General features: G+C 47.3%; 1 protein-coding gene across 7 annotated transcripts in view; it reads right to left on the reverse strand.

Annotated features, from left to right (window-relative positions):
• KIF16B (kinesin family member 16B) overlaps positions 1–23415 on the reverse strand; it is a 279933-nt gene that overhangs the window by 93322 nt on the left and 163196 nt on the right. For 5 of the 7 annotated variants that reach the window (XM_070471918.1, XM_070471919.1, XM_070471915.1 and 2 more), the window contains exons 18-20: positions 3754–3786; positions 3332–3385; positions 374–1666 (exon numbers count right to left, since the gene is read on the reverse strand). In XM_070471918.1, coding sequence (XP_070328019.1) covers positions 374–1666; positions 3332–3385; positions 3754–3786 — 1380 coding nt within the window. The remainder of the gene's footprint in view (positions 1–373; positions 1667–3331; positions 3386–3753; positions 3787–23415) is intronic. The other 2 variants (XM_070471917.1, XM_070471914.1) reach the window with 1 other exon arrangement.

Here is a 23415-nt window from a genome sequence, read left to right on the forward strand (position 1 = left end):
AGTGCTGCTCATCCTCACGGAGATGCTGAGGTGTGGGCAGGAGAGAGGGAGGGAGGGGTGGGGGGTGGAGATCAAGAAACAAGAATGCGGGGAGGGGCGGGGAAATCGGGCTGGAAGCCTTTTCAGTATTCCACGTTTATTAAAATATTACATACCGATTAGAGGTCACTGAGGTAACAGACCAGGACTTGGTTTTTGTGTTTTTTCAAATTTAGGATGGTGATTCTAAAACAAGGATTCTAAGGAAAAAGAAAAGAAGGCTTAGCCTTCACTGCTGTATCAGTCAGAGATACAGCATTCAGGGGTAGAAACCAAGCTATTAACCTAATGCCTGGGGGCCAGGAAGGTGTGGCGCTCCCTGGGCCGCGCTCACCTCTCCCGATCCTTCTCCAGGGCTTCCTGCCCAGCCTGCTCGCCGCCAGCGGCCCGGGCGCAGCGCCTCTGCAGCGCGGAGTGCCTCCTCTCCAGCCGGGCCACCGCGCGCTCCAGCGCCTCGCGCTGCTGCTGCTCTCGGGACTCCAGGATCTCCTTCTCCTTCCGCCTCACCTTCTCCTCCTGCCGGGCCACGTGGGCCGTGAACTCGAAGGTGGCCTGCAGCTTCTGCAGCTGGCTGGCACTGGCCTGGTACTGCGCGAGCTGTTCTTCCTTTTCTTCCATCTCTCTCTCCACTAGGTACAGAGTGTTGTCCAGGCCGAGAGGGCCTCGGTCGAGGATCTCACGGACTCTCTGCTTCTCCTCCGACAGCCTAGGCAAATGCTGCTGCAGGAGGTCCTCGAGCTGACGCTTCTTACACTGCAGCCTGCCGTCCGCCGGCCCGGGCCGCTCCACCGCTCCGGCTGCCCAGAGGACAGCCGCGCCACCCTCCTCCTCCTTTTCCGACCCCCTCAATTCTTCCTGGCTGCCAGATGGTAAGCGCTCGCGGAGGATTTCCTGGTCCTCCTCCACCTCCCGTTTCAGGAGGTCCTTCTGCTGCACCAGGTCCTTCTCCAGGTTGGCCAGCGTGGCCAGCTGCCTCCGCTTGAACTCTAAGAACCGCAGCTGCACCTGCTCGAGCTCCGGGCCGTCGCCACCCCCCTCGGCCCCGGCCTCCCTGGCGCGCAGGAGGGCGGCGCGGATGCCCTCCAGGTGCCGGCGCTCCTCGGCTGCGCGCTGCGCCTCCCCGCACCGCGGCGGCCGCAGTAGCTGCTGCTTCGCGTGGAGCTGCGCCTCCAGCTGCGCCACGCGCAGGACCTGCTCCTGCTCCTGCTCCTCCAGCCGCTGCTTCTCCCGCTCCAGCTTGGCGTACTGCTCCTCCTTTTCCCTCTTGAGTCGCTCCAGCTCCTGAAATATCTGAACCTTCTCGGCCTTCTCGTGGCTGTTGAGTTCCTGCAGGCGCTGGAGCTCCTCCTGGACACGCAGGAAGCGTTCCTCCTCCTGCTTCCTCTTCTGCAGCTCCGTCTCCTGCTGCTCCCGCTGCCTCGCCTCCTCGAAGCGCTCCTTCTCGGCCAGCAGGTCCTTGAGCGTGCTCTCCAGGTGCGAGCTGCGCCGTTTGAGGCTCTCCTCCTGCTTGCGGATCTGCCGCTGCGCCATCTCCGTCTCCTGGCGCTGCGTCTCCACCTCCTGCTGCATCCGCTCCAGCGCCGCCTTGTCGGACTTCTGCTTCTCCTCCATCTCTTCTATGAGTTTTCTGAAACGCAAAGTGGTGACGGGGTGTTATTTGATGGCTAGCTTCACATGCTGCTCTGACTTCTCCCTGAACTGATATGTCCTGGAAATGGACTTACACTGCACACCCTTCACCAGAATTTTAAAAAAGAGAACAGCACTTTCCTTTTAATATCCAGTGGCCTGCCGTTTAATTTTTTTTTACTCTGTAACTGTCCAACATATCATTTGCCTAATCTCCTTGAGTAGCCTCTGATATCATTTCTTTGTAGTGCCTATAAGCATAATGTGTTATGCATGATATAATTTTAAAAGACCCCTGAGCTCAAAGAGAAAGAGCTGTGCCCAATTTAAATTTAAATGTGAATAATTTTATTCAGCCCAGTGGCTAAAACTCAGTGGAAATTCAGTGACAAAATGACATTAAATAAAAATGCTTATGCTGTCCTCAACTCATCGGGGTCAAATATCAAAGTCAAGATAATCAACATTTCATTGTTCCAGGTCAAATAACTACACGCTGTTGAGCATTTAATGACTAGTTTGGAACAAATAGCAATCACCAAGTGACCCAAAATATTAGTTTATTAATGCATAACATTGAAAATAATGGTAATCTCCATTAGAATACTTAAATGCATGATTCCAGGGGCTATGTGTCAAGTGTCTGAGGGAGCAAAGGGTCCCCACGGGGTGCTAACTCAGTGTTTCAAGGTTGGGAGGGCCTCTAGAGCAAGAGCCCAGGGTGCTTCAGAGTGTGTGTGCAAGGTCTCTCTCCTGACCCACCCAAGCCCTATCTTACATGATGCTGGGAGCTAAACGAATTCATGTGTAACCTCCAGACTCCACCTTCTAGGAAATAAATATCCAGGGTACAGATTTTCTGTGGCCTTACTTTCTATGCTAGTATCTGTCGTTGGTCCATTTCTTGGCTTGTTAGATAGAACGGGAAAAAAATACAGCTTTTTCAAAGTATTATATTCAGAACATATTAAAAAAGCCTCTCCAAATCAATTAAATAACACACACACACACACACATGCGTGCGCGCACAGAGACACACACCCCAAAAGAAAAGGGAGCTGAGAACATGCAGAGGTGGAGTAGAGGAGGTTATACAAATGGCCAATCAACATAAGGAAAGATGTTTAAAAAGTGAAAAGGCATAAGAAGGGGAACTGCTATTCTTTTGGCTTTTTTAAAACTCAGGGGATATTATTAAGGAAGATATACTTTTTAGTTAAGTTTAAATACATCTATTATTTGGTGTATTACATTTAATGAGTGTAGCAAATTTGCCTACTGGCTCTATTCCCTCTCACAAGTATTTGAAGATGAACTAATTTTAAAAATCCAAACACTGAGGCTATCCTGGTGGTCCAGTGGGTAAAGACCCTGCACATCCAATGCAGGAGACACAGGTTCACTCCCTGGTCCGGGAAGTAAGACCCCATGTGCCATGTGGCACAGCCAAGAAAAAAAAAATTAGTAATTAAAAAACAATTAAAAATTCAAACATGAAGTAAAATTGACCAGCTAAAGAACAACGAGTTGCAGTCATCAGATGTGTAAATGATGGACACTGAGCCAGAGGGGAGCAACAGACACAGGGGAAGTCAGTCTAGGACGTCAACACAGGCACCCACCCCTGTGTGGTGTGAACAAGACTCCATACCACATGACTTACCTTTTACTTTCTAATTTCTCAAGCTCTTCACGCTGCTGCCGCTCAAATTCAAGTCTAATAAAATCAGATGAAAAACGAGTTACTTTTCTGGAAGTGCTTTTTCACTCTTTCTTTCTCTCGGAAGAGCATCAGTTTGTCAAGCATAATCTTTAATCGCTGTGGATTAGCAAGCTTAAAATGTATTCTCTGCTCTATAACTATGATTAGAAATTAGACATATTTTGGGGTGCTTGAATTCAGGCTGAGAAGGAACATACTTTACTTGAAGAAAAGGAAACAAAAAACGCTATACGAAAGTCCATATAGTGGAAGCGTTTCCACTATATGGAAGAAGCAGAGTTAAAGACGACTTCCAAATGAGAAGCATGCTAACCCCATGCAGTTTAGTCCCGGATTAGTACAAAAAGAAGAACAATCTCTACCTTAGACAAATGGGTCCTTTTATAGGGAAAAAACTGCCAGGGAGGTAGAGGGAGAGAGCACAGACATCAATTAAGAAGAGAATTAACTGGGGAAACATCACAAAAAAAGCAGTAAGATACTTAATAGCCAATTGTCATGCACAAATTGAAACGTCTTTTCATACATATCACATTTCCCAACCTTCCCAAGCAAATACTCCAGAGTTGGCTGTTAGGTTTTGCACACTTCCCAGGATAATTATAGTGCTAATAATAACTGAGTGCCAAAAATAACTGCCCACGAAAGTCAAATTTATACTTTTACTATTTTATAGATGGTTCTACTGTATGTAGGTTTCTCAAGATCCTCCTGTAATCAGTAATTATATGATATAGTAGCTCCTGGGGGCTACAGAGATGATGAACAGATTGACCACATTGGTAGCAAAATAAAGGGAGCTAGGTCACTGGGCAATTTAAAATTCATTAAAATACGGATAACAAAAGTTGATTTCTTCTCAAATACTAGCTTGAATTACTTCAAGGTTGCACTATACCTTTTAAACAGCATGAACTGCAACTGTTAAACTTACACCTTTTCCTGTTGTGGGGGACGGCAGATACAGTAAAAAAGCTACACTATGGAAAAATTCATTGTCAACTGTTTTCCTTGGATAACATGCCAAATCCAGGTTGGCAACAGTTACCTTTATGATGAGCTAATGAAAATTCAAACATATCTGTCACCAACTGAATTTGGGTTACAACTGAGAGTACAATGTCTCAGGTGTGGCAGTGGGGGTGGGGGCAGGGGCGGGGGGTTGGGAGCAGAACTGAGTGCTGTGCTGAGAGGTTTACACATTGGCTTACTCTGCCTTCCAGCAAATCCTGAAGACAGCACACAGCATAAACCCATTAACATATCAGGAGCCCAGAGCTCAGAGATGGGAAAGAACTTGTCCAAGATCAGGAGGGTAAGACACGGAGGAACCAGGATTTGAACCCACAACAGCCTGCTTCCAAAACATGCTAATTCATTCATTTTATGAGCAATGCTTCCAGTTTATGATGCATAATAAAAATATTAAATCCTTCATTGAAACTTATCATTTAGGTTTATATTTATTTTTCTGTCAAATGAAAATGGTCTGTAGATTATAGATACTGCCATCCATGAGAAGTCAATCATAAATCTATATGAAGAGTATTTGCCAATTCCCAAGTCTTATCTACATGCCATTACACTAAGTAGATGCAGGGCTTCATTAAAGTTCATATATGCTCATTCTCTTTATATAATGGTAAACAGATCATTGGGAATGATTCCTAGTATGAGACTTTGATACAGTTTAGTCTTCTTAGAGGTAGAGTAAAAAACAAAAAAATCACTGGCTAAAACATTTTCAAAACCTGGGGATTTTCCTTGAATTGTCTTTATTCTCAATTTTTATTTTCTGTGAACACTGGCTCAATGTGACTATCAGCGGACAACACGGCTCTCCTCTGACAATGTCACAAAAGAACGATCATAAGCCAAATGCTGCTCTGAGAGGTTCGAATGAAAACCTATCACAGGACTTAGGAACTCTCCTGGAGTTTCAGAGGTTACAAGCCTGTCCTTACAGTGCAGGGGGCATGGGTTTGATCCCTGGTTGTTGAACTAAGATTTCAGGTGCCCTGCAGTGTGGCCAAAAAAAAAAAAAAAAAAACACAACAAACCCCTATCACAGGACAGTTCACAACTTGCAGGTGCCGGAATGCACTGCGCATGCTATGCCCCCACTTTGCTCTCTAACCTCTGCAGGTCTCATCTCATTTTATAAGCCAGGAAACTGAGGCTTGGAGCAGGCAAGTAGCAGAGGGAGGGCTTGAACCAATTTGGTACTAAAATCTGTGCTAACCTCTACAACTGCTGGTAACTGGTGTCTCCAAGGGTCGTAACATGTGAGTTTTAGTATCTGCGTCTTCAGGCTGACACTCAGCACCTATGATTTTACTGAGCCCAGTGCCGGGCGCTGTGCAAGGCGCCAGGGATACAGTGTCTAAGAAGGGAACTGTGGCCCCTGCTCCCGTGGGGCTTCCAGTCTGTAAGTGACAATGGGATAAAACCGGGAAGAGCACCCAGTGAGTCACAAGACAGAGTGAGGAAGGACAGTGTTACACCTGACACATGGAGCCGGTGCAGATCTCAGAATTTGGCAGGATGAGAATCAAGGCAAGACCCTCAAGGGAACTTCCACCTAGGCTATGACAGTCTTCCTCATGACGATGAAGAAGCTCAGGAAAAGCTCTATAAAGCCAGGTCTTGGCTTCCTGGGGCGGGGGGAAGGGCGCGCGAAGGGTGGCAAGATCCAAAGTTCAATGGGACTACAGAAGCTCCAGGGTGCGGGGCCTTAGAAGTTATATTGAGGACTCTGAACTTGGCCCTAAAGACGGTGGCAGAAAAGTGTCTCAGAACAGGGTTGTTGGAGGGCCCACAGACAACAGGTAAGAGGAGAAGCCAAGAAACAGATCTGGAGGCCAGTGTCATCATGGATACAAGAGATGACAGAGGCAGGACCCAACGTAACAGGGACAAAGAAGCGCTGCTATCTTCTGATATGCAGTCATCAAGGTGACAGAACCTGGTAAGGGGCTGCACTGAGTTGTGATGGGAAAGAAAGCATCAAAGACGGTTTCCCGCAGGGTCACACGGGGGGTGGGGAGGCAGAGCATTACAGCCAGAGGTTGCACTCAAAGGTCAGCTGGTCTGAATACAGAGGCTAGTGGTCAGGAGGCTAAGTACGAGTTCTTTAACCTTGGGTGCTTTATTTTCACAGACTTAGAAGAAAATAACAGGCGTTCCCTCAAAGGAGACGAACACCCATCCCATCAAACAGGACAGTTCACATGAAACATCTGCAGAGAGCCTGCACGCAGTAGGTGCACAGGTCTGCCTCTCGCCTGTGACCTGAGGCCAAGAGAAGCCCAGCGGGCAAGGGGAGCAGCAGCGGGGGCGGCCGTGGCTGTGCTCATGGTGGTGCAGGTGACGGGGGTGCTCGGTGTCCACACGAGTCAGTCCTCACCTGTGTTTCTCACCGTGGCCCGGGAGCTAGGCGCCTTCTCTCCCCCTTTCCACACGCGAGAAGTGCCATATCCCCAGTAAACGGCAGAATCAACTGACTCCAGAGGCCACAGTTTGTCTCTATGCTGCCTTCAAGAAAGGAAGCCCAGTTTTACAAGTATTGAATCTAACGATTCCAGGGTCAACCAAACTGAGCTGTCTGGCAGGCGGGGGGAATGCAAACAAAGATCTGGCACTTGGACCCTTCTCAAGGATGGAGACACAGACCTGAGATTCACCAGCATCCAGGCGGGAATAGAGATGGATGAAGCTACCCAGGGCGCAGGTGTGGAATGAGACAGTACACGTGCATTATCTGCAGAGCGCCTGTGCACAGTAGGTGCGCAAATCTGCTTCCCATATGTGATCCCCAGAGACAAGAAGGAGCCCAGGGGCGGCCACATTCATGGCGGTCTGGAAGACCACAGACACAGCAGCAACCGGCGGAGAAGGAGGGGCCCTCAAGGCGGAAGACGAGCAGTCAAAGACAGAGAGAGAAAGTCCCCTTGATAAGTAACGATTTCCATTTCCTCGAAATTAAGAGTTAAATAGACAAAGATGCTCAGTCTTAAATTTCTAAATAGTCTATGGAGAGTCATAATTACAAAGTCAGGAACTATATTTTAAATATGACGTGCTATCAGCTGTTGCTGGCACTGTTTAGCTTCTATTAAATATTACATATTTACTAATCATACTTTAAAATACACCTTTTTCCATAATCAATGATAATTATTTCAAAGAGCAAAACCTCAACAGACTGTAAAATATAAATGTGTGTTAGTATCAAGGAAAGAGTATCTATTGCAATTGTACTTTAATACAGCTTCATTTTAAATAAGTGTAATTCACTATCTTGCTTTACTGGAATTATCTTGGCCCCAAATGCTAATTTCCTAAATGTTATAATTAAAAGGAAAATCACAAAAGGATATAATTTTTTCAGCTGTTTTTAGTGTTTCTAAATGACAGTTGGAAGTACACACACCGTGTCAGGGCCAACAAAAAGGCATAGCATACAATCTATCTGAAGAGACATGACCTCTTTTGTGCATGAAAATACATCTAGCATTTGGAGACATCACTGCACATCTTGCGAATTATATCCCTGTTATTACTGACAATGAAAACACAAGGGGGTGGGGATTTCTCCATTTGCACCATTACACTGAAAGTGAGACTGTGATTATCAAAAAGGGAAAAAAAAGAAAAACTTTAATGCCTTAAAATCAGTGGTGATGAGTTTGATACCTCTCATTTCACTTTCTGAAAGGAGGAAAGTGGCCACTGGAGTGCGGTCAGCCCTTGACTGGCAGCTGCAGGGGGAGGTGGGCAGGACGTGGATGCTGAGCTCAGACCAGCAGGGAGCTCTCACCCCAGGAGGGAGGTGAGCCGAAGGGGAGGCAGCCCCCACAGGAGGTACGAGAACAGGTAAGGGGAAAGTTCTTGGTCCGTGGGGAGGCCTGGCTTTTTCCTATGTGATTTTCAGGTTATCATCAGATCCAGGCGTGACCTCACGGGTGGCCAGCCATGAAGGTGCCCAGGGCCCGGCCCTCCTGTGAGGCTCTGCTATCGTCATCCTGAAGTTCTTAATACTACATTCCATCATGCACTGAGCTCTGCAAATTACGCAGCTGGTTCTGATCAAGTATGTGTCGTTTTTGAAAGAATCTCTGCTCTGCTGCCAGGATGTTTGGACTCGGCCCAGAGTCTGGTAAGGGACATGGAAAGGTGGCTGGAAACAACCAGTGTAGAAGGTCCCCTTCTCCCGCATCCTTACCAGGGCCTAGATTTTGACCACAACCACAATGGGTCCTGTAACAGTTTAGCCCAGAACAGCCAATCTTCTCACCACCCTTCCACCCTTGGGAACTCCCTTCCAGCCAGTCTCAAATCACTGTACAGAAAGCAAATCCCACGGAGATTAGGGGATCTGAAGACTAAAGATAAAGTTTGGGTTTGGGTATGACAGTTTGCGCAGGTCCCATCCAATTGTCTTCCTGACCTTGAGAACCTTGTCATTCAAGATGTTCTTTAAAGGCTGAGCAGAAACCAGATGCTACCCCAAGGGAGGCAAAGGGAAAGTCATGAAAGAAGAACCCGGTCATTCTTCCAGACTAGACTCTGCCCAGAGAGGCCCTGCAGTCCTTCCTACATGCATCAGAAAGCTACTAGCATGCAAACTAGTATGCAAACTAGTATGAGAAAGCTACTTGTAGAGACAATTGAAACTGCCACATCAATCACTCCCAGACTCCCCCTTTTCCCCTTCAGATTATGTTATCCTATAGCAGAGTGATTTCATACAACTGTAATTCCAAGAGCTTACACCAACTGCACAATGCAATTTGATCTAGGAAGGTGTGAAATTAAACCCCTTTAAGGTAGACGTCTAAGTTTATAATAAAAGTATCCCCAGTACTCTAGGAGTGGTTTTCTAATGAACTTTCAAATCCTTGGTCTACAAAGTACTGGTAAAAATTTCCCAGAAGCCAGCCTTAAGCCTTCTGTATTGCAAATGGTAAGTGCTCAAAGAAATGAAGATTGTTTTAAAAAAATAGTAAAATTTGATACCATAAGCATTTTAAGTAAGTTTCTTCGCAGCTTACTTCTTGTAATAGTGCCATAACCTGCTCTAATAAAGACAGCCAGAACGACGTTTTAAACCCAGGAGACCTACCTGATCAAACCTAAGACCAAAGGTAATTAGAATGAAATGGGACTCAAGAGACCAAGTCATCAACCCGGCACACACCCCTGCATCCAGCTCCTGTCCTCCTGGACTGTACAGACCAGGAGACTGAGGCCTGGGGAGGCTCAAGGAGACACCCAAGGGGACCTCCTCTTCATAGAAGCCGAGAGAAAAGTCCACCACTTCCTACTCCTCCTCTATCCCTACCTCAACTTGAGAATTCCATCTCACCTACTCAACCAGACCACAGCAACCTGCACCCAAGAAACAGCCTCCCAGAGTTAAAGGTGGTCCACAGTTCTGAGGTGGACCTCTCCCCATCGGACACGTGCGCCATGAAGCCTGTTCCCGCCTTCATTCAGCCATGCCAGCTACACGCCCAACAAGCCTTTAACAAGCCCCTACTATGTGCAAGGTAGCGTCTTAGACATACAGAACGGATAAGTTGCCTTCAGGTCTTAAGAGTGAACCGTTAAGGGAAATAAAGTATGTGTGCATATCGATCACACGGAACGTGAGGAGCCTAAAGAGAAAGTTCATTTTTAACAGGAGCCAGGGTGGCGGGAGGACATTTATAGCTGCAGGGACAGGAGCAGGCTGCATCGTCTATCTGAGCTGGGCCTTCACAAGTGGACAGAAGGACGATGGCCATGATGTGGGGAGAGGGAAAATCAGGTGGAAGAAAAATAGCAGGAGGGAGATGAAAGAAGCAAGCAAGGCTCTGAGCACGAAGCAGAGGGGCCAGCGGTTCATGCATCATCAACTCACTTGATCAGCATGCCATCTGTGTCCCAGGCCCTGAGACTCCGCAGAAAGAACCAAGTCCCTGCTGTCATAAGCCTTCCATTCTTGGGGGGAAGGAGGAGGGTAAGTGAAAGTGTTAGTGGCTCAGTGCGACTCCCATGGGCTATAGCCCTCCAGGCTTCTCTGTCCATGGAATTCTCCAGGCAAGAAAACTGGAGTGGGTTGCCATGCCCTCTTCCAGGGGAATCTTCCCGACCCAGGGATCGAACCCAGGCCTCCTGCGTTGCAGGCAGATTCTCTACCATCTGAGCCGCCAGGGAAGCCCCTGGGGCGGGGGGAGTGGGGTAGCTAACTAACAGCGAGGCTTTTAATGTAGTAAAAGCTGTGAAAAAGACTGAAGTCAGGAGAGAGGGTGGGGGAGAGCTAAGGGAAGGGCGTGGCCAGGAGGATGTAGTTGGTGCCACACGTGGGGGAAGCCAGGCCAAAGACCGGAGCACACAACAAGACTAGCATGGTGAAAGCCGACAGAAGCAGGGAACAGAGACAGAGTGAGGGCAGCTGTGGCCCAAAAGGGGACCAGGGCCCAGACCCCCCAGGACCGTACAGGTGTAGAGGACGGACAGAGCCTTGTCCACCAGGGCTCCTGGAGGACAGAGACCACCTGAGCCGATTCTGCAACCTGAGGGCCTTCCGCAAGGCACAGAGCAGGTATTCAGCTCTGCGTACAGCTTTGAAGTCAGTATTGTGAGGCTCAGAGCCTGACCCTAGTTACAGAGAGTGACAGAACACTTGGGCAAGGAGCAGACGACATCAGCCAGGGCAGAGCTCTCTGTGCCCTAAGAAACGACAACCTGCGGTGCTTCCAAACTCCTCAACGTGAAAATGATTAACTGCAGCAAACGCAGAAAATACAGGGGAGGAAAATACAGTAAGGCCCCTCACCATGATCACAACATCCTGGTAAATGGCCTTCAACACCACAGCTGACACACACACACACACACACACACACACACACACACACACACACACGAGAAACCCTTTCCTCTTCATCCATATCTTGGACAGATTCCCAAATCATGAACTAACACCCTACAACACAGTTTAATATCATGCAGCCTTAGAACACAGATGCACCATGATTTACGGGAGCAATCTCTAGGCTGGAAATATACATGGTAGATGATTCTGATTAAATGGTTTGGTGGGGTCCACATGGGATAACCAAGGAAAAGGTTCATTTATGAAAAGAAAAGTTGTGCATACCTGTGGGTACAGAGAAAAAGAGGGCAGAGGAGGGGGTTTGAACATGTGAAAAAGACCTGAAATGCACCACAGGTCCTCTGCCCTGGCAAGATACCCCTGAGGTGAAGAGCTCTGGTCCACTTTGCACACCTGTGCTCCTTCGACTATGAGTACTAAGGGACACGATGCTCACGTGCTCAACCAGGCAGGGCTTGAAACTCACGGACCGAGGGAGGTCTTGACAGCACCTGTGACTTCCCGGGGTGTTCCTGTCCACCCCAGCCTGCCCCTGCCATCGCCTCTTCTAGGTCTCAAGCTTCCCATTCCTTATTTCTCTCTGACATCTCTCTCTGTCCCTCCGCTTGCTGCTGTAATGTAAGCAGAAAGTGAAGTGAGTGAAACTGAAGTCGCTCAGTCGTGTCCGACTCTTTGCAACCCCATGGACTGTAGCCTACCAGGCTCCTTCCTCCATGGGATTCTCCAGGCAAGAGTACTGGAGTGGGTTGCCATTTCCTTCTCCAGGGGATCTTCCCAACTCAGGGATCAAACCAGGGTCTCCCACATTCCAGGCAGACGCTTCAACCTCTGAGCCACCAGGGAAGCCCAAGGCACTGTCAAATAGAGAATTCCGGGGTGTGTGGATTTAGCTGATAAAACAGTAAAGCAAGGGACTTCCCTGCCGGCCCAGTGGTTAGGATTCCACACTTTCAATGTAGGGGCTGCGAGCTGGATCCCTGGTCAGAGAACTAAGATCCCGCATGCCATGTGGTAAGGCCAAAAAAGAAAAAAGAATAGTGAAGCAGGAAAGATTTATACAAGCTGATTAACTGCAATGTAATAAAAAATTTGGGCTTCCTCAGTGGCTCAGTAGTAAAGAATCCTGCAATGCAGGAGGCTCGGGTTCAATGCCTGGGTCAGGCAGATCCCTTGGAGGAGGACATGGCAACCCACTCCAGTACTCTTGCCTGGAGAATCCCAAGGACAGAGGAGCCTGGCGGGCTACAGTCCATGGGGTTGTGAAGAATCGAACATGCCTGAAGCAACTGAGCACAACCAATAATTTATGGGGGCAAACAGAAGAAATAGTCCCAAAAGTCATCAGTGATGAAGCAAGAGTTACATGGTGATATAAACATGGAAGGAAGATGAGTATTCAGTGGCCTGGGCACAAATGCCCAGGAAAACGGTAAAAGGAAAAGCCAAACATGGAGCTGTGCATCAAGTGTGAGCTCACTGTTGTTTTTTAAAAATACTCTTTATAATGCATGACTACAGTACCCAGCATACAACTAAATATATAGAGAATAAAATATAAGTAAATATCACAAATATAAACCAGTCATTATTTCTTGGTGGAAGGATTGCAAATACTTGTGATTACTTTATTCATTTCTGAATGTGTTATTTTTTGTAATAAGCATTTCAATTTATAATGAGACAAACTACCTGTTTCAAACATTTTTCTTAATCTACCCTGATTATAGCAACCGTCTTACTTCCTTTTTGCTCCCACAAATTTCTAGTTGATTTCCATTCATCTCCAGCAACAATGACGATTCATCTCCAGCAACAATGATGACTAACCTCAGTAGATCATAATATCTGGGGGTTGCTGATGGTGACTAAATATCTAAGGTCACTGATGTGGGACATGGCTTTTCAAGGTCAGCATCATGATCTGGGAGAAAAGAAGGGGGTGGAAGTGCCTCCTGAGGGCACAATAATTCACATACACACACATACTATCAACAATCACTTCTCAAAACACTTACTTAGAAGCAGGAGCATGTTATTAAGAAAATCAAAACTTTTCATTAAATATACTAAATACACAGACCAAGAGCCGGCCAAGAGCTGCACCGAGAGACACAGTCTTACCAACCATTTTAAGCGCCACCACAGGACTTCCCTGGTGGCCCAACGGCTGAGAGTGCCTCTGCCAACGCAGGGGACACAGGTTCCACCCCTACTCCGGGAAGATCTCACACGAACGCGCAGCCAAGTCTGCGCCCCACAAACACGGAGCCCTCGCCCCAGAGCCGGTGAGGCTCAGGCCCTGGGTGTGCACCCCCAGAGCCCACGCTCTGCAGCAAGGGAAGCCAGCCTAGCAAGCAGCCTGTGCACCACAGCTAGAGAGGAGCCCCCACTCACCACAGCTAGAGAGAGCCTGTGCGCAGCAACGAAGATCCGGAGCAACCAAAACGTAATTTAAAAAGAAAACCCACCCCAGTTGTGAACTCATTCTTTATCTTTGACAGCAATGAAGACCCAGCACAGGCCAAAAAAAAAAAATTTTTTTTTTAATGCTGAAAAAATAAATAAATAAATGAAAGAAAATGCTCTGAGTGAAGAGCCAGGGAAATGAAATCTGAGCTGGGGTCGGCAGGGCCTCCCCACGGAAGTGACACTTAGGTGACTGGGATCTTATCCGATCTTATCACGTGGCTAATCGGATACACTCCAATATAAAATTAAAAGTTTAAAAGAAATAAATAAGCCGAGATCTCAGAGACAACGTACATGGGATTTAGCACGTGAAGAGCGAAGGGACATGTGGACGAGTGGTCTGAGACCAGGAAGCAGCATGTTTCCCGCAAAGGCCCGGGAGCAACAACAGACACAGATGTGTATCAGGAACCCATGACTGAATCAGCAGCAAGCGCTAATCAGATAAGTCAACGAGTTACAGAGAGCATGCGGCAGATAATCAAATGAGTGCAAGATGCTGCTGCTGCGGAGAATCACGCTGCCGTGTAGGATGAAGAGGAATCCACTGCCTTCCACCCTTGCCCATAACCGCCATCCATCACTGCACAGGGCACGTCCCTTCCTCGGCTACCACATAATTCAGCTTTAGATCATACAACTGTATCAATACAACAGGGGAAACAGAAATGCTACCATTGCACAGACAACGCGAGGCTGAAGGGACCGAACAAAGACAGACAGCGCCTGGAATTCTACAGCTCATGGAAAACAAAGGAGCTCCTCGTTTACAGTGGCTCACAGTGGACTGATATTCAAGGACGAGAAAGAAAAAGGCTAAGTCAGTACAGACAGACCTCACTTTATTACACTTCCACAGATACTGTCTTTTTTCTTTCTTAAACAAACTGACGGTTTGCAGCAACCCTACATCGAACAAGTCAACCCAAGTGCTATTTTCCCGTCAGCATTTGCTCACGTCATGCCTGTGTCACATTTTCATACTGAAAACTTTTTCATTATTATATTTGTGATGATGATCTGACCAGTGATCTTTTATGTTACTGTTGCAAAGACATTATGACTCACTGAAGGCTCAGATGATGGTTAGCATTTTTTAGTAATAAACTTTTAAAATTAAAGTATGTATATTTTTTAGACAGAACCCTACTGCATACTTAACATACAATAAAATGGAGTGTGTGCATGCGTGCTAAGTCGCTTCAGTCATGTCTGACTCTTTGTGACTGTATGGACTATAGCCCGCCAGGTTCCTCTATCCATAGGACTTTCCAAGAAAGAATACTGGGTGGCCATGCCCTTCTCCAGGGGATCTTTCCAACCCAGAGATTGAACCTGTGTCTCTTACATTTTCTGCATTGGCAGGCAGGTTCTCTACAGCTAAAAGTAATGGAGTAACAGTATAATTTTTAAAAGGACGGGGAAACCAATCACTTGGTAGGGCTCTCTTTATGGCAATATTTGCTCTATCACGGTGCTCTGGAACCCAGCCGGCCATGTCCCCGAGGCCCGCCTGGAACTGATGCCGCTCTCTGTTAATGGCAGGAAGAAGCTCACTGTTTTCAGCTGCTTCATCACAAGTTCTCCAAGACGGTGCATCTTCACAAGCTATTTAAGGCACTATACAGCAACTACCAAGTGAGTAAATGGTCCATGAAAAAGTGATACCACTGGGACCAGAGATGAGAAAGGAAGTCAGCCTTGTAGCAAAGCAAACTTCTGAAAAATAGAAAGCCCAATAAAGCAAACCAGCAAAGACACAGTACAAAACACATCAGCTAAAACACAGACTACCAAATCACCAGCAACAGAAGTATTTCCAACTACATGCATAAAACTTTCACGCTCAAGATCAAGCAAGGAAAAAAAAGAAACGATAAAACAATGTTTAAAGCCCCAGAGAGTGAGGGAAGACCAGAAAAAATGGGGGTAGCAGGACAGTGTATCCATGAGCAGCGTGATCGTCCCTCCCAGGACCCACAGTACGGACATGAACACACCTGAAGGTGCAGGTCTTCCCAAGGGTGTCTCCAGCTATGACCAGCTATTTCTGAAGTGCCTTCTACATGGGGTATGAGTTAAGGGGAAAACCTAGCTCACGTGTATTACATGGCAAGTAAAGTGCTACACTGGGTGCTGAGTGAACAAATTAGATCCTGCTGACAGGCATCAACAGGGAAGCTAAGCTCAGCAGCCAGAAGAACACACCTTGTTACTGATGTCTCCTTACTCTTTCCCTAGAGTGATGCATTTATCTTTCCCACTGAAAGAAGGTAAGGGCAGTGGGAGGGAAGGAGCAAAGAAATGAGAAAAGTAAAAGTGAAGTCGCTCAATCATGTCTGACTCTTTGCAACCCCATGGACTGTAGCCTACCAGGCTCCTCTGTCCATAGGATTTTCAAGGCAAGGATACTAGAGTGGGTTGCCATTTCCTTTTCCAGGGGACCTTCCTGACCCAGGGATCAAATTGGGGTCTCCTGCTTGCAGGCAGATGCTTTACCCTCTGAGCCAATGAGGAGGGAGGGTCTAAGGAAGAAACCGGAAGGGGTTGGAGAGAGGAAGGAAAAGGAAACCACTTTTTTCCCTACAATCACTGTCAGCTGGGAAGAAGTCTGCACCAGTGTCTGGGAGCCTCTGGTGTTTTGCATCGCAATCCTGAGAAGTCTTCATTCAGAATCTAGCTCCTTCTGGCTTTACACTCCAAAATCCCATCCCGACTCTTAACCTGAGAGCAGCGGGAAGGCTGGCGCTAACCGCACACAGCACAGAGCTCAGCTCAGGACCAACCATGCCTGCTGGATCCCTGCTGATGATCAGGATGCTCGGGACATGCCTGCAGAGATAGCCTCAGGTAGGGGGATTCCCTACACCCTCGCTGTTGTGAAGACAGCCAAGAGCTGCGCCCAGAAGGGTGTGCTCGTACTGACACAGCCTACACTTCAAAAGGATTCCTTTCGAGTTTGCAAGCAGAGGGAAACTCTCATACGGTACTGGCAGGAAATCAATAGTGGTGATATGTACAACCATCCTATAGGACAGTTTGTGAATGTGTATTAACAGCCTTAGGACGTATTAAATATACCCTCTGGCCTGGTAATTCCATTCTACATTTTTCTCCCTTGAGGAAGAAATACTCTTGGATCAGCACAAAGATTTAGCTACAAATGTGTTCACCCCAATTGCTCGTCATAGCACCAAACTACACAACAAGAATACCTACCAACAGAAGGTAAGTAAGGTATGGAGTGGCCATACAAAGGAATCGCACATGGACTTAAAACGACAGAGGATAACACGTACGAAGAGGAAAAGACAGGTAAGTGCAAAAAACTCTCACAAGACCAGTGTGAACCCATCTGGTAAAAGAACACGTATAAATCTATATAAATATAAAGTACATAAGTGAATACATACATGCAGAAACACACACAGAGAAACACAGACATGACTAGACAGTGGGACAAACAGAAGTACAGACTAGGATACAAGGCAACATGGTCACTGCAATAATGTCTGTTTTGCTTGTTTGTGAAAATAAAAAGTCGGGTTAAAAATAATCACCACTCAGGGACTTCCCTGGTGGCCCAGTGGTTAAGACTTCTCTTTCCAAAGCAGGAGGTGCGGGTTCCATCCCTGGTCAGGGGGCTAACATGCTACATGCCTCACGGCCAGAATACCAAACCATAATGGAGAAACGGTATGGCAACAAATTCAATAAAGACTTTTAAATGGTCCACATCAAAAAAAAGAAAAACTTCAAAAAAATCATCACCCGTCTGTCCTCATCCCCTGCTGTCAGTGACCTGACTTGACGCCACCTTCAGGGCCAGGGGCCACGCGCAGCTCCTGAGCTGGCACTGATGCCCACCAATCCCATCCCAACACTATACTCCATGAAGTTCCCTGGACCACTTGCCAAACACAGGTGTGATTTTTGACTTCAGGTATTTTTTGTCCAACTGGATTTGAAACCCAGGCATTTCTCCCCTTCAGAATTTAATTATCCACATACAGTGTATCCATTCAAACAGGCTCCCCACTGGCTAGCGCTTACATAAAATTTGTGTGTATGCACAAATAAAAATTTCTTTTTACTTTCAAGACTGAAATGAACTTGGAATGCATATAATTTTGCTTTGAGCACTTTCAAAAAGCTGTGAAAGTGCCCACACTCTGCCAACTTAGTCGCCTTAGAGTGGCGACAGAGGGCACCTGAGGAGTGGGCTTGGTTTCTTCTTAAAGACACTGGGTCACTGAGAAGGAATGTTTTCCCTGCAGTGAAACTGCTTCCTGGCAAAGACCCTGGCTGGACGCTTCTCCAAAGTGGAGCTCCCTCCCTCAGGAAGTCACTGGGCTGCGTCGCCTCCTCCGAAAATCCTCTGGGCACCAGGCACCACGCATGTGTACACACACATCCTGGCTTCCAGAAAGTCAGTGATGTGGGCCAGCAGTCAGTTCCCAAACAAGGACCTTGGACACGGCACACCCAATGCCATGTGTCCACCTGGGCTGATAAAATGTTCTTGGGTAACAAAGATGTCACTTCTTAAAAGTCGAAATCTTGCTGTGATGCACAGCATGGGTTTTTGGAGAAAAATTCTCTTTGGAGAATTACTAGGCTGCCTGTTGAAACCAGGTGCTCTGAAGATGAGTTGGGTCTTATTGGATACAATCATTTGGAAACCAGATTTAATTCTTCCAGAGAGCTCTGCTCTAAGAGGCACTGGATGCTAAGTAATAAACATTTTTAACCTACTGCAATAAACATACTCAAATCTACATGATACTGAGGAAACCAAAAGATACATGTATGTGTAACAGTTAAGAAAGCCACAAAATGTGTAAGAAGTACATCTGTGCGCGTGACAGCCTCACAAAGATGAGGTCCAGCTACAATGGAGACTCGAAGTGTGTGGGACCATCTGAAGCACAAGGCCCTGGACACCTATGAGTGGACACACCTGTTGCTGCCAAGTCCACACCTCAGGGAACATATATGAAGTGCTCACTACACACGAGATGCTGGAGATTCAAAGATGAGTAAGGCGTGGCTCCTGTTCTCGGGAAGCCTAGTGGGCAAGCAGGCAAAAGCATTAATGACATGAACCTGCGAAAAGCTATGGTGATAAAGGTGTGAGCCAGACATCTGGCAGAGAATGAAGAGGAAGCACTGAGCTCAAACTGGAGACACACAGCATGCCCCGGAGGAGACCACTCCTATACGCACCGTGGAAGACAAAGAGGACTGGCCGTGGGAAGGAGTGTGGGAGGGATTTGTAGAAGGCTTTATAGATGGATTTGGCCTGGAGAGAGCCGTGAAAGAGCCGTGTCCACTTACACCAAAGCATAAATTTCAAGGCAGAAAGTGACAGAAGATGACAGTAGTGGACAAATGGGTGGCTGTGTTTGGGGCCTGGAGGGAATCCCAGAGGCACCGGGAGCCCGGCCCCATGCTGGGGTCTCCACCAAGGGTTATGGGGGGACTGCAGTGAGCTCCATCCTGTGGCCCCAGGCTGGGCAGGTTCCAGGGGCAAGTCCATGGGTGCCCCCCACCCCCAACCCAGTGTCACCTCGAGAGGAAACCAGGAATCCCATGCACTGCCACGGGAATCCTGACGACTCCAGAAGGTCAGCTACTTCTCACGGGCTGACCATGCTGGCCACTTAAAGAGGAAAGTCCCTCCCGAACGTTCTCCACAATGAGCAGCAGCAAGATTCCCAGAGTGAACTTGTTGGAAGAGGAGGTGGGAGACTGGAAGCGGGGAGCTGGAGAGGCAGAGGCCCTGAGTGGAGCCAATTCAGGGAGAAAAACTTTCCCGAGGGACAGAGTGGCCAAGGCTTCTCTCAAGCGATGGAAAGCTGCTGGTGCTCAAGAGAAAGGAGCGGCTGAAACTCAAGAACACAGCATCTTTACAACGATGAAAGTTCGAGAGGGTTTAATGAGAGGAACTAAGAAGATGACAGGGTGTGTGTGTTGATGGTGGTGGTGGGCCGGGGGAGGCATGCTGGGGGTAGCTGACTTTATTAAGCTAGTACTAAGCATTAGGGAATCAGGAAGGCAGAAAGCTAGTTCGCCTAAGAGGGGGAAAGTTTAAAAGCAAAAAGAGAATGCTGACTCTAGAGCAGTCCTAAGAGAGGCAACAAGGCAAATCAGGGTGAGGAACCCTGAACTCTGCACACGTCTCCAGGGCCAGGCCCGCTGAAGCCTGTGGGGCGGGTCCCAGCGTGGGGGACATGGCCTTCTGCTGGGAGGAGCAGGCGGGCAGCCAAGGGCCGGGCGAGCTGCACGGTGGCCCTAACGCAGAGTCGGCCTGGAGGACTTCAAGGGTCCCGGGCAAAGGCTACCGGCGCCCTGACTCCGCCAGGCTTTGCGAGGTCTGCCATGCGCATGCTCACACACCAAGGGGTCTGAGCCCCAGTTCAGGGTCCTTTCCAGTGAGACAGTTCTTCACATCAGGAGGCCAAAGTATTGGAGTTTCAGCTTCAGTATCAGTCCTTCCATTGAACACCCAGGACTGATCTCCTTCAGGATGGACTGGTTGGATCTCCTTGCAGTCCAAGGGACTCTCAAGAGTCTTCTCTAACACCACAGTTCAAAATCATCGAATCTTCTGCGCTCAGCTTTTTTTATAGTCCAACTCTCACATCCACACATGACTACTGGAAAAACCATAGCTTTGGCTAGATGGACCTTTGTTGGCAAAGTAATGTCTCTACTTTTTAATATGCTGCCTAGGTTGGCCATAGCTTTTCTTCCAAGGGGCAAGTGTCTTTTAATTTCATGGCTGCAGTCACTGTCTGCAGTGATTTTGGAGCCCAAAAGAATAAAGTCTCTTGCTGTTTCCGTTGTTTCCCCATCTATTTGTCATGAAGTGATGAGACCAGATGCTATGATCTTAGTTTCCTGAATGTTGAGATTTAAGCCAGCTTTTTCAATTTCATCAAGAAGCTCTTTAGTTCCTCTTCACTCTGCCATAAGGGTGGTGTCATCTGCATATCTGAGGTTATTGATATTTCTCCTGGCAATCTTGATTCCAGCTTGTGCTTCCTCCAGCTCAGCGTTTCTCATGATGTACTTTGCATATAAGTTAGATAAGCAGGGTGACAATATACAGCCTTGACACACTCCTTTTCCTATTTTGAACCAGTCTGTTGTTCCATGTCCGGTTCAGACTGACACTCATCAGTTATTTACTGTACTTTCTGGGGGAGCAGACCTTGAGATTTTCCATCTTTCTGTATTTCCAAACACTATTTTCCAGATAGGATATTCTTGAGAATATGGAAGAAAAACAGAGTGAGGAAAAACCACAATGAGGTAACATCTCACGCCCATTAGGGTGGCCACTATCAAAAACAAGAGAGAAAAAAAAAAGAAACAGAAAATAACTGTTTTCACAACTGCCAATTGAGAAAACAACCCAAGTTCACTGGCAGATGAATGAATATATAAGATATGACATGTACATGCAATGGAATGTTATTTAGCCTTAAAAAGAAATTCTGATACCTGTTGCAAAATGGATGAATTCTGAAGACATTATTATACTACACAAAATACACCAGTCACAAAAAGAAACACTATATGAACCCACTGACTGAGGTACCTAGAGTAGAGACAGACAATAGAATGGTGATTGCCAGGGTGACCCAGGGGAAGGGGGTTGGGATATTATTTAATGAGCACAGAGTTTCAGTTTTATAGCAATAGAGTTCTGGAGATTAGCTGCAATGATGTAACCCACTTAATACTACTGTACCCTTAAAATGGTAAAGATGGCAGATTTCACGTTAAATGTATCTTGTGTGTTTATGTGCTTCAGTTCAGTTCAGTCACTCAGTCATGTCTGACTCTTTGCGACCCCATGAATCCCAGCACACCAGGCCTCCCTGTCCATCACCAACTCCCGGAGTCTACCCAAACCCATGTCCATCGAGTCGATGATGCCATCCAGTCATCTCATCCTCTGTCGTCCCCTTCTCCTCCTACCCCCGATCCCTCCCAGCATCAGGATCTTTTCCAATGAGTCAACTCTTCACATGAGGTGGCCAAAGTACTGGAGTTTCAGCTTCAGCATCAGTCCTTCCATTGAACACCCAGGACTGATCTCCTTCAGGATGGACTGGTTGGATTTCCTTGCAGTCCAAGGGACTCTCAAGAGTCTTCTCCAACACCACAGTTCAAAAGCATCGAATCTTCTGCGCTCAGCTTTTTTTATAGTCCAACTCTCACATCCATACATGACCACTGGAAAAACCACAGCCTTGACTAGATGGACCTTTGTTGACAAAGTAATGTCTCTGCTTTTTAATACGCTGTCTAGGTTGGTCATAGCTTTCCTTCCAAGGAGTAAGCATCTTTTAATTTCATGGCTGCAATCACCATCTGCAGTGATTTTGGAGCCAAAAAAATTAAGTCTGACACTATTTCCACTGTCTCCCCATCTATTTCCCATGAAGTGATGGGACCAGATGCTATGATCTTAGTTTTCCGAATGTTGAGCTTTAAGCCAAGTTTTTCACTCTCCTCTTTCACTTTCATCAAGAGGTTTTTTAGTTCCTCTTCACTTTCTGCCATAAGGGTGGTGTCATCTGCATATCTGAGGTTATTGATATTTCTCCCAGCAATCTTGATTCCAGCTTGTGCTTCTTCCAGCCCAGCGTTTCTCATGATGTACTCTGCATATAAGTTAAATAAGCAGGGTGACAATATACAGCCTTGACATACTCCTTTTCCTATGTGCTTAGTTGTGACCAACTCTTTGACCCCATGGACTGTAGCCTGCCAGGCCACTCTATCCACGGGGATTTCCCAGGCAAGAACACTAGAGTGGGTTGCCATTTCCTTCTCCAGGGGATCTTCCCGACCCAGGTATCATACCTGTGTCTCCTGCATCTCCTACACTGGCAGGTGGATTCATCTTAGCACAATTTTAAAAAGGAATGAAGAAATGAATTAGCATATGCTTACGAGTACAGAGAAAACAATTCTCTGTTGTATTCTGGGCCATACATTTTAATCACAATCCTTATTCTAAGCACACCTACCAGAACTTGTAAAATTGTTAGCTACACACAGGTGCTGAGAACATGCCAACAGAACCTGAGCTGCCATCTCTCCTGCCAAAATGCATCTCCTCAGAGAACAGCCGTCTGTTTATCAAAGCAAACTGCACGCATCCTGGCTTGGCTTTCAGAGCACTCCCCAGCCAAGCCCCGACCTGCAAAATCTTCTCTCTTCTAGCATTCAGCACGACTCCTGCCAGCACTCACCTAGTTTCCTCCCCCAGAGCATCTACTCTCCAGGGGAAAACCCTCTCTTCCTGCAGACCTCTCAGGGCCCAGCATACGATCTAGTTCACTGGACAGGATAGGACCTCCTCAAAGAGAACTGAGGGGAGTGACCTGGGGCTCTGCCTGACAAGCATCCATGGCTAAATCTCTGCTCAGTGTTCGACCTGCTTTGTTCTCCAAGGTAAGGCATCTTACAGACTTCTAGCATCTTCATATCCTCAGCTATGGAGAAGGAAGTGCTAGATTAGATGGAGTCACCACCCAAGCCCCCTCAGAGCCCTGCTGTGCCCTCCACACCACCTCCTCCTGCCAGGGGCCCTGGCGACTCACTACAGGCTGCCACAGCAATGAGACTGCATGGAAGAAAGGGAGAAGCCCCC

The sequence above is a fragment of the Odocoileus virginianus genome, chromosome 9 (assembly GCF_023699985.2).
Source record: "Odocoileus virginianus isolate 20LAN1187 ecotype Illinois chromosome 9, Ovbor_1.2, whole genome shotgun sequence".
Classification (NCBI taxonomy): Eukaryota; Metazoa; Chordata; class Mammalia; order Artiodactyla; family Cervidae; genus Odocoileus; species Odocoileus virginianus.